The sequence below is a fragment of the Festucalex cinctus genome, chromosome 9, assembly GCF_051991245.1.
Source record: "Festucalex cinctus isolate MCC-2025b chromosome 9, RoL_Fcin_1.0, whole genome shotgun sequence".
NCBI classification, from domain to species: domain Eukaryota; kingdom Metazoa; phylum Chordata; class Actinopteri; order Syngnathiformes; family Syngnathidae; genus Festucalex; species Festucalex cinctus.
The window spans coordinates 13,189,244-13,203,666 of NC_135419.1; the positions used below are offsets into that span (position 1 = coordinate 13,189,244).

Genomic DNA, 14,423 nt, shown 5'->3' on the forward strand with positions numbered 1-14,423 from the left:
ATAAAGCGTTTTTCTTCTAAAAACAATGTGTTCAAAAGAGTGATACATTTGCATTAAAAAGATCCTTCCTGAAAAAAAGTCAGACTCCATGACCACTGGGCACTATTTTTCTGTTCATTCGTATCACTGCGCGGCGCCCCGCATACAGCTGATAGACACGCACTAATCTACAAGTTGTTTCTCTTTTCGAAGGTGGAAGGTGCGACTATCAACTGTCTGTAGCGCGATAGATTAATCGATTCTAAAAATATTCGATAGTGACAGCACTAGTTGGTTGTTGCTTGTGAATGCTCGACTATAGGAAATTATCAGAGGTGAGTGCGTCAATGAATTTTAAGCGCCCGTCATTCGGAAATCGTCAACGGTTGCGACACACTTCCGTCACCGTCAACCCGACGATATTTAAGCCGAAACGACAATCCGCCATTCGTCGATTGTGCAGCAAAATGAGCACCGACGAAAACCCACTTCCGTCAGTGCTTAAATTAATACATTTTTCACACCCCCAAAAAATCTAAGTTTCCTGTCAATCGTCAACAAAATGTGTGTTTGTCATTGACGGATTGACAGACCTTCCGCCGAAATGCCCAACTTATAAGTAATATAAATACACAGGCGATCAAATTCACAACGAGATTCGCAAAGAACATTCTCCAGTACGTTCTTTGCACTTGGGGACTTCACAAGACCGTACACTGCGTTCTTTATATTGTGTTTCTAATAACCTTTTCAAAATCTATTTGGCTGCCCTCTCCAGCTATCACGTCATTCATTAAAAGTTCTCAGTTGTGCACCTACTTAAAATCATTGAACGTTTATCACAAGGCCACTCTTGTAAAAATTGTTTCCAAGGATGATGGCAACTAAGTGATTACACTGAAAATAACACACACACACAAAAAAAAAACGGTAATTAGTGAGAGATAAAAGAGGATTTGGAAAACTGACGCCTCTAACACAATTACCACAAAATGAAAGCGCAATGAAGCATTCCATGGACTTGATGGCCTTGCAACGATGCAGCTCGTCTTGGCACGCAGGCATTTTCGACAGCTCTTGCACACCATTGCATTTTACAGCGGCGCACGTCTCTGCGACTGCAGCCTCCTAATGGATTTGCGCGTTGGATTTAGTGCTCCATGTGTTCTCATGCATATAATGTGTTCATACATGTCCCGATGGGCTTTGGGTCGAAATCATACCGGGAGGTTTTTAGGTGTCGTGGGTCCAAGGAGGCGAAACAGTGGAGGAAATACGGATGATGAACATTGCTTGCATCAAATGTTTTGACTTTTTTTTTTTTTTTTTTTTAATGGATTCATATTTAGCAGTGGGAATTTTGTGTGATTTTTAAATAACTTCATGATGTCTTCCCATGCTCCTTGTTTCTTGTAATGTTTTTTTCATAACACAAAAATGGTCAGTGTTGGCAGATCACCAACAAAAACGGTCCAGTACATAGATATGATCTCAGCTACGTCAATTTGTCATTTGACGAAAGATCTTGTGCTAGCATAAAACGAAAAAAAAAAAATCTTGCTATATAGTATTTGGCAGTCAGCCTTGAAGATAGGTTTGATACTTACATATGTGCTTAAATTGTGTTTAATAAATGAATTGTTAGGAATTGGGGGGGGGGGGGGAAATCAGCTAACTTGGCTAATGTTGGTTGACACAAACATTTCTGCCACAAAATGGGGGGCGGGGCAACTATCCGAGTACAGTAATTGAATAATTGATTGGATAGTCAATTCTTAAAAGACTTATTAGTTATTTTTAAGATGGGGAAACACTGAAAACAGACCTTGGGATAGAAGAGAAGTGGGCAGATTAACATCCATCCATCCATCTTCTACCACTTATCCGAGGTCGGGTTGTGGGGGGAGCAGCTTTAGGAGGGAAACCCAGACTTCGCTCTCCCCAGCCACTTCAACCAGCTCCACCGGCGGGATCCCAAGGCGTTCCCAGGCCAGCTGAGAGACATAGTCTCTCTAGCGTGTCCTGGGTTGTCCCCGGGACCTCCCGCCAGAGGGACATGCCCGGAACACCTCCCAGGGAGGCGTCCAGGAGGCTTCCGAACCAGATGCCCGAGCCACCTCAGCTGGCTCCTCTCAACGCGGAGGATTAGCGGCTCAACTCTGAGTCCCTCCCGTCATTTCGGCCGCTTGTATCCAGGATCTCGCTCTTTCGGTCACGACCCACAGCTCGTGACCATAGGTGAGGGTGGGAACGTAGATCGACCAGTAAATTGAGACCCTTTTCCGACTGGGAATCATGGTCTCGGATTTGGAGGTGCTGATCCTCATCCCAACCGCTTCACACTCGGCTGCGAACCCCTCCAGTGAGAGTTGGAGATCCCGGCTTGATGAAGCCAAGAGCACCACATCATCGGCAAAGGGCAGAGATGCAATACTGAGGCCACCAAACCGGACCCCCTCAACGCCTCGGCTGCGCCTAGAAATTCTGTCCATAAAAGTTATGAACAGAATCGGTGACAAAGGGTAGCTTTGGCGGAGTCCAACCCTCACTGGAAACGGATCTGACTTACTGCCAGCAATGCGGACCAAACTCTAGCAATGGTCGTATTGGGACCGAACAGCCCGTATCAGGGGGCTCGGTACCCCGTACTCCCAAAGCACCCCCCCACAGGACTCCCCGAGGGACACGGTCAAACGCCTTCTCCAAATCCGCAAAACACATGTGGACTGGTTGGCGAACTCCCACGCACCCTCGCGGATCCTGCTGAGGGTGTAGAGCTGGTCCACTGTTCCACGGCCAGGACGAAAACCACACTGCTCCTCCTGAATCCGAGATTTGACTTCCCGACGGACCCTCCTCTCCAGCACCCCTGAATAGACCTTACTAGGGAGGCTGAGGAGTGTGATCCCTCTATAGTTGGAACACACCCTCCGGTCCCCCTTCTTAAAAAGGGGGACCACCACCCTGGTCTGCCAATCCAGAGGCACTGTCCCTAATGTCCACGCAATGTTGTAGAGGTGTGTCAACCACGACAGCCCCACAACATCCAGAGTCTTTAGGAACTCCAGGCGGATCTCATCCACCCCCGGGGCCCTGCCACCGAGGAAGGGCAGATTAACACTTTTTAATTAATTAAAAGTTCCATTATAAGTGTCATTTACTGGCGACCAAAAGGACAAGTACTTAAAAAAGTTAATGAATATTAATGTACTCTGCATTAAACAGAACACTTCACAGTATTGCAATGAAAATGAAGTTATTCCAGTTTGTAATGTTCCACTCCTCTGGGATTATTCATATCAAAGGCTGTTGTTTTTGACTGACAGCCGAAATAAGTTGGCAAACGTCACAGTGGTACAACTTTCCATCTCACAGTCCTTCACAAACAACGCTTTAATTGCTACGTGTATGCTCAGCTGCCAATCTATTTATATGAAGATTTTATCCTACGTCGCTAAGGACACGTTTGAGCCAAACAACAGGTGTAGCGAGCGGAGCTTCATTTGACTTGCCAGCATGGAGGAAAATGAAGAATGCAAAAGGGCATCGCTGGAACCATGGGAAATCCTATTCACGAGGTCAGAGGTGCCAAGCCAAGAGGGAAGCCAACCCATTATTGAACTTCCAATTCTATACACTCTAATTCCGTTGAGAACATGACCTTTTATTAAGCTCCTATTTTTGATGTGGTTGTTTTATTAAAATTCCTAATCCTACCATAACGGGGGCGCTCATGTGGCCGGCCAGAGACAGTTGCAGCTGATTTTCCCAAAACTCATTGCAACAAACCATCTAGTGTAATTGCGTTTTGCTTTTTCAAATGTTTACAGGGAAAATATTGGCCACTTGTTTTACCGGCTGTTTTCATCTGCAGTAATATTTGTATGTTTCTGGCAAGTGGTTTGTTTTATACTTGAAGGAGACATCAGAACGAAATAGCTTGCTTACATTATAGGATTTGATAAATTCATGTTTTGTTTTGTTTGGAATTCTCTGGCATTCATTGATCCCTAGCGTCAACGAGTGGTGAACTAATAATTAATTTGTTTTAAAAACTTACTGTTTATGTCAATAGTATGCAAAAATTATGTTGTATCGCACAAACGTATTTTTTGTGCATATATATGGCTGTAGTCTCACCTTACTAAAGCTGCCATGTTTCGCCGCCATCTTCCTTCTTCAGATGCCAAAAGAACAACTTGCCAAATGTATTTAGCCAGGGTGGTGCTTGAATAGAGTGTCAATGGGTCAACCGCAGTTTATCTTCCACAGCTGGGGGCTGCAGGTGGTTGTCATTAACTCCCGTGATTTGGGCTAGCTCCTCCCACTAGCCACTCTTGTTAGCTACTTCAGCCTATCGCTCCAACTAACTTCCCTTAGCTCTTTTTTTTTTAAATAATTCCGGCTCACTCAGTCTTTTGGCATCACTCGCCAAGCTTCACAATGGCTTCCAAGTCGCTGTCACTCGCCAAACATGTTTGTTTGCTCACACAAAATAAGAATTGGTGGTAACTTGCGAAATGTGGTCTCTCTGAGCCACCGTAGTGTGCGTGCTCCTGTGTGCTTCTAATGCTATTTTTTGACCACTAGATGGCGCTAAGGACTAAATACTGAGTCTACAGTAGAGCTTCCAAAGTCAAATGATGTAAAAGTGGTACAATTTGGAATTCAACCAAAGTTTTGTGGACTTTGCACTTTACTGTGCTTCAAAAAGAGAATCACAAGAATTTTAGAGTCCTTTTTTTCTTTTGTGCTAGTGACGGCGAATATGGAGGACCAAAACTGCCAAAATTCAAAATAAATAAATGACTACATAAATAAATAAATGACTAAAAGTGAAAATAAAAATGACTATAAAAAATAGAATTCGAAAATTATATTAAAAAAAATAAATATAAATGGAAATAAATCCGTTTTTATTTTCACTTTTTTTCCATTTATTTATTTAGTCATTTATTATTTAGTCATTTATTTAGTTATTTAATTAGAATTTTGGCAGTTTTGGTCCTCCATACCAAAATTGCCAAAATTCAAAATAAATAGATACATGACTAAACAAATAGATAAATAAATGACTAAATAAATAAATAAATGACTAAATAAATAAATAAATAAATAAATAAATGTGAAAATAAAAATTGATTTATTTCCATTTATATTTATTTTTTTTATATATAATTTTCGAATTATATTTTTTTATATTCATTTTTATTTTCACTCTTAGTCATTTATTTATTTAGTCATTTATTTATTTTGAATTTTGGCAGTTTTGGTCCTCCACAGGCGAAGTGCGATATCTGTGCAAACCTTATTCAGACATAGTGTCTGGCTGCTGGCTGTATGAGTTATTATAGCCATTCGTTACATAAATCAATTGGATGGATAAAAATGCCTAGATAGATTTTGCTTCATAATATCAACCAGAAATCCATATTTAGACTAGTGGGGCTGCATAGAACATATTGTCAACATTTTTTTTTTACTTCCCCTTTTTAAAGGCAGTACCGCTAATAAAAGTTTGTGATTGCTATTACATGTTATGATTTTTTTTTATCAATTAGGAGAACGTAGATGTTTGCCCCACCGCAGAATAGCTAAACAATTCTACCAACAAACACCTCTGTACATTATTTATGATCCTAAAATTGACATCAGTACATCTGCTGTGAAAGTTGAACATCTACCGTGATAATAATACAACCTTAAAATAATTCCTGTCCTATTTTGCAATTCTTGGCATCGACGTTCCACTTCTCAACATGTTGGACTGATAATGCATCAGCGGACTACTCGTGTTTGTGACTCGTGTCTTTTGTGTGCCCCTTTTTTTATTTTTATTATTATTATTATTTTTTTTATCGGAAATGTGTTTTGAGGAACCGACCAGCGAAGAAGCCAACTAGAGCAGAAAGTGCTGCTCCACTGGGGAGATCAACACTGCCAGAAAAAACAGCCAGTACTCCATCTCTAAATTTATATATGTAGTTGTGTTGTCAAGACTTTTTTTTTTTATAAATTCAAAATAATATTGAGCAGATCCAGCACTTATTATTTACACCACGCAACATACAGTGATGAGGCAATGCATCTCATTATCATGCAGCTACTCCATTTGTGCTAAGGTAACAATTTCAAGGTTTAAAATGAAGCAAAAATAAGTAAATAAATAATAGGTGAGCCCGTGTTGCCAATATTTGCAATAAAGGTGCAGAAAGTGGTGGACCTGACTTTTGTTTATTCATTTTTTGACGCTTGGGCAGATTATGAAGTACAGTCAGAAGTCAGTCTGTAATGACCCCCCAAAAATAATTTAGCGTAGCCTTGCAATAACCTCCATCCTTAAATGAAATCCGATAAGATCCTCATTGTCATTTGTCAACGCTTAAGAAATGAAGGGGACTAATAAAGTCCTTTTGACACATCTAAATCTATCATACCGAGGTGATACCATAGTAGTGGAGTTTATTCGAGAAACAAAAGATGGCCCTGCCACCATCTCATATGATTTTATATTAATCACATCCAACAAAATCACATAATCTTAGTTCAATTAAGGCAAGTTCACATGTCAATATTAGTTTCAAAGCCACCTCATGGCTTATCAACAGCAAGAAAAATAGAGAAGTAATAGCTAATTCAATGTACACTTGTTTTAAATAATTCACCTTCAGTTGTACACTTGCATAATTGATACCAAGTAGTTCAGTGACAATCTTGGCAAATATACATGTACAGTATACAGACAGTTCCTTGCCACCTGATTATGTTGCCTCCAAGCAATGTCACATCGACTTTCATCAACATCTCATGACTGCAACTACTTGCAACTGACCCAATCAAATGAGATAAAGAAAGAAAAAAAAAGAGCGTGATAAAAATCATGTCAAGATATAGTCCTTAGTCACAAAACTCTCAAAGGGCATCAATGTGAGTCGCAAATTAAAATTAGATACTTATTCTCTTTCCTATGTAATATCGTTGACTTATTTATTCAACTTTTACTATTAATCACTGACAACAATAGCAATCAAATGTGCCATGTTTTTTTGTTTTGTTTTTGTGTTGTTTTGATTTAATTGATGTAGTATATATGCCAAGCCTGTAAGTGGCACTATAACAACAGAAGGTCATCTAAACAGCGAAGAGGAAGTCCGTCAGACCGACACAAACAAACTCACAAAAGATGCCGCAGAACTTCGCGTGGACGAACGACGAGGTCGAACTTCTGCTTCGGGTCACGCGTGACTTCAAAACGGCAAAACTGCGCGAGAATGTTGACTGGGAGTCCTGCCAGTCAAAATATGCTGACGTAACGGACGCGTTTCTGGCACGATATCCGAAGCATCCGGCGACAGGCAAGGATTTCCTTCACCACGCCAATGCCATAACGAAAGCTCAGATCACCACTAAGGTAAAAAAAACAACAACATTCGAGTCAAATACGAACAGGCGCTGCACACAGGTGTCGGTGTCGGTACCATATGTGTTCGGCCTGCCAGATCCATTCGGGGTCCTTCGCCTACAGATGACGTTACGCTACAGGATTGGCTAAGACGTTTTACGCTACAGGATTGGCTGAGATGTCGACGATTGTGATTGGTGAGGCAACTTTACAGTCGTTGGAGGAAAACATGGACGCTTTTTACGAAGAAATTTATTATTTATCTAATGGGACTTATCACAGCCGCACTACTGGATCAAACTGTTCGGCGACCCAAAAGGCAAGGATTCGTAACGCGTCAAAATCATTCATCAATCATCATCAATCAATTACATCTCACCGTGGCTATTCTAATGTATTGATCTCTCGTCTTCCCTTGTCTAGGATTAAAGGTTTGCCGTGAAACCCTTTCAGACTTGTTTGTTGTTGTTGTTTTGTGGAAGGAAAAAAAAATACTGAACATATAAAGAAAAGTTGTGCATTCCTTCATTCATGTGTCATTCATTGATTCGTTAATGCATTTGACATCTTTAAAGAAAAAGTAAAATGTGCTACTGTAGTTGATTAAGTTAACTTATGAGTTTCGAATTTACGGTAGTAGGCCATTACCTTTGATTAATATTTATATCAATAGTCCATGAGACACACATGCACACACATGCAGGTTACAAGTAAATTCGTAGTTACCTAATAACCTGAGGCTGAGTACAGAACATATTGGTGAGGAAATGTCACATCTCAGGCAATAATTGCATCATTTCATTATCATTAGGGGTGTGAATTGCCTAGTACCTGACGATTCGATTCGTATCACGATTCACAGGTCACGATTCGATTCGATACCGATTAATCCCGATACGAATGGTCACGATTCGATACCGATTAATCCCGATACGAATTTATAAGTCGATTGTTGCGATTTTTTTTCATTCATATTTAGAAAATACTAATCAGTAAGCTTGTAGAGTGTAAGATTTATATGAAAATGTATTATTTATTTATCTGAAATTTCAGTCTTATAGAGGTTGTAATCTGTTTCATGTTTGAACAGCATTAAAATAAAAATATTAAGGCTTAATGTTCCGTTCATATAACATTCTTCCATGCTCAAGGTGTGAATTTTTTTTTAACACCCCTAATTATCATCATCATAGTAATTATTTTCTGCAATACGCACGACCCTCCGCAACTCACAGTGCAGTGTCACCTCTGAGGAGACATTGGCAAGAAAATATTAAAGATGTAATTTAAATAACAAAATGTATGGGCTGAGATTGCAAAAACGTAAATAAACGTAAGTATAAAAGCAGGATACTTTAAGATTGACTAAATAATGAAATAGATTGAAAAAATACATTAGATAAAATAAATATAAAAAAATTGAGGTAAAATAGCACATAAATGCAAAAAAGTAAAACTGCGATGGGACGTATATTGTCAGTTGACGTGCTAATGTGTTCCTATAATCATTACGACTGTTTTTGTGATGTATTGTGATACGTGTACAGCTAAATTAGGAAACCAAACCAACTTGAACACATTTGACACTGCTCGCTTGCTGTACTGACGTCATCGGCAAGCGCCGACCAGACGCGAAGGCCCCCGAATGGATCTGGCAGGCCGAACACATATGGTACCCACACCGGACGCCGACATGGCCATGGAAGCGCGGTGCTCTTGTTTTTCGAGCTGTGTGAGGATATTTGGGGCCTGGTACATGTCCCTTGGACGCTGGTATTGAGACGGGGGACATACAAGAAGAAGACTTAAAAGAAGACCTGAAACCAGGAGACTTTAAAAAAAAAGATGTCATGAAAGATGATGTCATCAATAAAGATGTCGTAAAAGAAGAACACATAAAAAAAGAATACATAAAAGTAGAATACATAAAAGAGGAACCGTCTTCTAGTTCATCACCGACAAACAGGTCGGTTCACATTTGTGTCTTGGTCTATATATATATATATATATATATATATATATATATTAGGGCTGCACAATATATGGAAAAAATATCGATATCGCGATATTGGCCCTTGCAATATGCATATCGCAAAGGCATGCAATAAGTTTTATATGGAATTTTATGCTTTTTATATGAATTTGACCAGTCAGATGCTAACTAAAACGTGCATCGCCATCCAATAGTTGAAAATTATCAAGACATAATTACAATTAATTAACTAAGTTTACATTAAGGTTGCTTATTTTGTCGCATTAAAAATGTTTTTCTTTCATTAGATAATAAAAATGTAATTTCTTTAGCTACATGTTAAATATTGCAATAATATCGATATCGCTATGTTCATAAAGTATATCGCATATCGCATGTTTTTCCAATATCGTGCAGCCCTAATATATATATGTATATATATATATATATATATATATATATATATATATATATATATATATATATAAAATTTTTGTTTGTCAATGAATATTGCAACACACTATTTTGCCTTGAACGGCTCTGATTGGTCAATCGCCAAACTTTTCATTCTGTTTTGTCACCGAATATAACAGGGGTGAGCAACACCTGCAGGTTTTGGAGCTGTTTCCTTTCTCCAATACAGCTGATATATGATCATATCATCAACAAGCTTTGCATAAGCCTGATAACAATCCTAATGATTGGAATCAGCTTGTGTTGGATGAGGGAAACCTCCAAAATTCTGCAGTACTTAGGCCCTTGAGGACTGAGTTTGCCCATCCCTGGATTATAGGCTACTATAATCCTCAAGGCATTATAGGCTGTTGTAATAATAAAAATAATAGTAATAATAATAATAAAATACCAACTTGGATTTGAACCTGTGATCCAGCACTTATGTTACAAGCTAGTACACGTTCACTGGCACAGAACGTGTGTCATAACTAGGATTGAACTGGTCAACAGCAAATTTTAATCAAGAGATGGCCTGAAGTGTTCCAATTACAGCCTTTGCTATTTTTTACAAAATCATGCTACTACATTGCAATGTCAGTTTTGAAATTGATGAATTATTCAATCCTGATAACATTTTTTTTTTTCAAGGCAAACCTGAGCAACCACCACAATGGCCAGCTGAACAGAAAGTTGGAACTGACCCCGAAGTGCTGGAAGAGGATGTTGAAGCTAATAGAGGACTCGTCAAGACACAGCGCAGAGGCCATGCAGCAGATCTCGGCAAACATTTCCCACTTGAACAATGTAATAAAGGAAGGCTTTTCACCTCTAAGGCAATTATTAGCACAGTCTCACAGTAACGGCAATGGATCGTGCATGCATATGTCCCCACATGACACCAAACCAACTTGTATGTGCGCACATAATACATCAACAAACTTTTCTCATGTCGAGGAGCCACTGCAGCACATATGTAACAATGGGACCGACACCTGTCGGTGACTCAGGAAGATGCAAATTTAAAGCGAAGACGGGAATGCAAAGACATCATTTTAATCACTGATGCTTTAAAATAATAATAATAATTTAATCTAGTTTTGTTCTTCATAGTTTTTATTTTTACTCTGTTACACTGTGAAACAACACCTTTATTTTTATTTATTTATTTTTATTTTTTTAAATAAAATAAACACTCTTTTGAGGTGACACCAACCTCTTGGCTCCTTCCATGCTCTGGGACAGCTTCATGCCTGCACACCAACACGGAAAACCTCCAAACGTGACAAAAGTAACGTTTTTTTCTGAATATGTCTTGATTTTGAATTGCCTGGCTGAAAAGACTAATGTTGATGGTGTTGTTTTATGTATTATGTAGGGGAAAAAGTACATTTCAATTATAAAGTGTACATTGCAATCTTGTGACCATTTTAGAATAAGTAAATAAAATGACGGTCAAAAAATGTGCCAATATGAACGTCAGCTCGCAATTCTCGCGATATTGAACATGGTCATGTGACGGTCCCGTGACTTGATGCGGAAGTAACACAAAACAAGGAAGGTTCGTTCGCGCTGTCGAATGCAGGTTATTCCTCCACTTCTTAAAAAATATTGCATCATCGGGTATCCACATACAAAACAATGGACGGATCAATTAACGCGTCAGCGGACACCCTGGACGGACCCCCGCCTCAATTTAGAACGTAAGAAAAGGCACTTTTTGCCCCCTCTCGTGTCCATTCCGTAGCTAGCTTAGTGTGTCTGCAGTCTGCTCCCAACGTGACATCAAACGTATCCGCACAGGAGATGCCTTGTGACCGACGAGTGTGTTTGCCTGTTTGTGCAACTTCCTTGCAGGAATGAAGGCTCCTTGGTTTCAGCCCTCAGGACATTGTTGTTCTTCACTATCCTCATGGTGACGCTACCGATTGGCTTATACTTCGCGTCAAAGGCTTACATATTTGAAGGTGAGCTTTTGTGCAGCGCCGTCTGGAGTTTGTTTTGCCATATGAAAAAATATTCAAAACAAATACGTTCATGAACAAATAGACTCATTAATATTCCTTGGTGCCTGCCAGCCTGACTACCTTGAATTATTTATTTTAGTGGAAACATTAAATACATTGCATAGCACAAATGCTAAAATAGTTTGTATAAAATTTCGTGACACATCTAGATAGAAGATACCATAAGCGGTCAAAACGTGAGTTGCAGCCAAATAAGTTGCCTTTTTTTTTTTAACACTTTCAGAAAAGTATTCATTTAAAAATTTGCCAATTTTTGTGGATATAGTTTACTGTGATGTAGAAATTAATATGGAGATGCGCTTGAAGTAAATCAATATAGATTTTTCTTTGTTTGTTTTTGGAATATTTTTCCCAGAATTGTATCCTTTATTATTATTATAATTTCCCCATCTTTTTCAGAATTTGTTTCAAAAATGTTTTGCCCGTTTTCCAGATTATTATGATTATTATTTTTTTATTTATTTTTTTAATACAGTATATCCATCCATCCATTTTCTTAACTGCTTGCTTCTAATACAGTATATATATATTTTTTAATTACATAATTTTGGGGATATGTATAAGTCTTTCTGCAAATTGACCTCTCTTTTCTTTTTTTAATGTATCAAACTTATTAGTGGTTTCGGTATATATGACGCCTTAAGAGTTGGTTTTGTACAAGGCATCGTTCTTTTTTTTTCTTCCTTTTTTTATATAAAGTGGTATTGAATATCCCTATATTTTGAAGATACTTTGTGAAAACAATCAACTATGCATTATATATTGATAAGGAAACAGGTTTCGTTCTCATTTAAATAATAAAAAAATATATATACAGAAAAAAAACTAAGAAATGTCAACATTTTATCTGTGGGGAAAACATTTAACTTTGGAATTCCTCTTTAGAGAAGTATTGGTAAATCTTTTGCCTCAATTACTACCTTTAAAAAAAAAAAAAAAAAAAAAGTCTCTCCAAGTCCACTATTATGACCAACATTACAATACAGTAGTAAACCAGTTTTATCAAAAACAAGGCCAAGGTTTTATTCCTAAAAAATATGTGTAGTGTTATGTAAGACACTTAAATTATGCACACGCATTAAAATCTGTTTTCTTCTCAGGCTCGATGAAGATGTCAAGCACGGATAGCTACTTCTACGCCGCCATCGTCGCCGTGCTGGCCGTGCACGTGGTCCTGGCCTTGTTTGTTTACGTGGCCTGGAACGAAGGCACGCCCAAAGGGAAGTCCAAACACGATTAAGGAAGATCTAAGGAGATGCGCAAACCTTGGGAAAGGATCCTCAGAGCAGCCCCAAGCGCTACCTCGCATCAACACTTTACATCGGTTGAGACAGTTCTGGTGTGCTGGGCTTGAATTTACTGCAATGCAGGCTCATGAACGTCCCTTTGATTTCTTCTTTTAAGAGGCTAGTTTTTAGGAGATGTTTATTTTTTTTTTTTATTTGTCGAACCGTCACAAGTCTGACATGTAGCAAAACATCTTCCCTTTTGCTTTGTTGAGCCGTTAATTCCAAAATTGTTTGACCATCACAATTTCGATTTGCTTACTTGTTCAATACTTTATTGAGTTCAACATAACATACGGAAGTAAGAATTTGCAGTTGCATTGCATGTTGTCACATTTTTTTGGGGGGGTGTTCTGTTTCAGGGAAGTTCCGTGGCACCTCCAACGTCACATTGTACAGCGTTTTCGTACGGCTGTAATTTTGTGATACGTAAACGTCAGTGTGAAACAGATTGGTGAACTAGTTGAATAAACTCGTGAAGTAGAATGTGAACACCTTTGTTTGATTATTTTTCACAAGCTATTGTTTTGTTCTGGTTGATAAACTTCATAAACCAATGCTAGTCACGTAAAGCAGTAACTTTATTTTTTAGGGTTGATTTTGGACATTTGACACCACACCACTGTGAAGTTGACCCAAAATAAATTGGAGATTGGGAGAAAATTACACAATACATATTATACAAGCTTCCTTTATTAATGTTAAAATGTTCAATAATAACCATGTGTAAACTATTTTTAAAGGTTGTGTCGTAAGATGTGTTTGATTTTTTTTATCTGGTTTATTTATAGTTTAAGCTATGAATACAAAATTATATTTGGGAAAACAATGCCAGGGGCAAGGTTTTTCACTATTTGTAGCCGGTTCTTATCACCCGTAACAAATTACATTTAACCCCAAATTGATGCCTGGAACTCTGCAGTTGAGTAAATAAACAACCCAGTCAGTGTTTCAGGAATTATGTAAAAAATATTTTGTAACAAAAGTTACGAAAGGTTCTATAAGTCAGGAAGGACCGCCAGAGGGTCCGTGTACTTTTCGGCCATTCGTTTTTCCTTCTGAAGCAAGGACACGGAAAACGGGAAACAAACCGATTTCCGTTTTTTGTTTTGATGTATATGAACAAATAACGGGAAACGAGTCGTCTCCCGTTTTTGTTGAAATAAAAATGAAAAACGGGAAACGAGCCCGAGCCTTATCCTATGTTCTTTTATGTGTTTATTTAGCACAAAACGGGAAATGAAATGTGGCCGTTAACCGTTTTTCGCAAGCTGGTTTCTCCTTGACCCGGAAGCAGTTCATCT

The 14,423-nt window shown here is 38.5% G+C and overlaps 2 protein-coding genes and 1 long non-coding RNA gene across 3 annotated transcripts in view; 2 read left to right on the top strand and 1 right to left on the bottom strand.

Moving 5' to 3' along the window:
• ergic1 (endoplasmic reticulum-golgi intermediate compartment 1) overlaps window positions 1-4,204 on the bottom strand; it is a 105,130-nt gene extending 100,926 nt beyond the window's left edge. Inside the window, exon 1 of the mRNA XM_077531824.1 lies at window positions 4,120-4,204. The gene's annotated coding sequence lies outside the window, so the exon portion shown is untranslated. The remainder of the gene's footprint in view (window positions 1-4,119) is intronic.
• Window positions 4,205-7,115: 2,911 nt separating this feature from the next.
• Window positions 7,116-11,021, top strand: LOC144025605 (uncharacterized). The gene is made up of 2 exons (XR_013284924.1): window positions 7,116-7,390; window positions 10,458-11,021. It is a non-coding gene; the product is annotated as an uncharacterized LOC144025605 (long non-coding RNA).
• Window positions 11,022-11,318: 297 nt separating this feature from the next.
• On the top strand, window positions 11,319-13,611 carry vma21 (vacuolar ATPase assembly factor VMA21). Its single transcript, XM_077531826.1, has 3 exons — window positions 11,319-11,509; window positions 11,664-11,773; window positions 12,934-13,611. Exons 1-3 carry the CDS (start codon window positions 11,448-11,450, stop codon window positions 13,071-13,073), a joined length of 312 nt encoding a protein of 103 aa, XP_077387952.1. The 5' UTR covers window positions 11,319-11,447; the 3' UTR covers window positions 13,074-13,611.
• The last annotated feature ends 812 nt before the right edge of the window (window positions 13,612-14,423 follow it).

Coding starts and splice junctions, on each gene's coding strand:
- vma21 (XM_077531826.1), top strand. CDS start 11,448: ATGGACGGATCAATTAACGCGTCAGCGGACACCCTGGACGGACCCCCG. Junction 11,510..11,663: donor CCCCCGCCTCAATTTAGAAC/GTAAGAAAAGGC, acceptor ACTTCCTTGCAG/GAATGAAGGCTCCTTGGTTT. Junction 11,774..12,933: donor AAAGGCTTACATATTTGAAG/GTGAGCTTTTGT, acceptor TTTTCTTCTCAG/GCTCGATGAAGATGTCAAGC.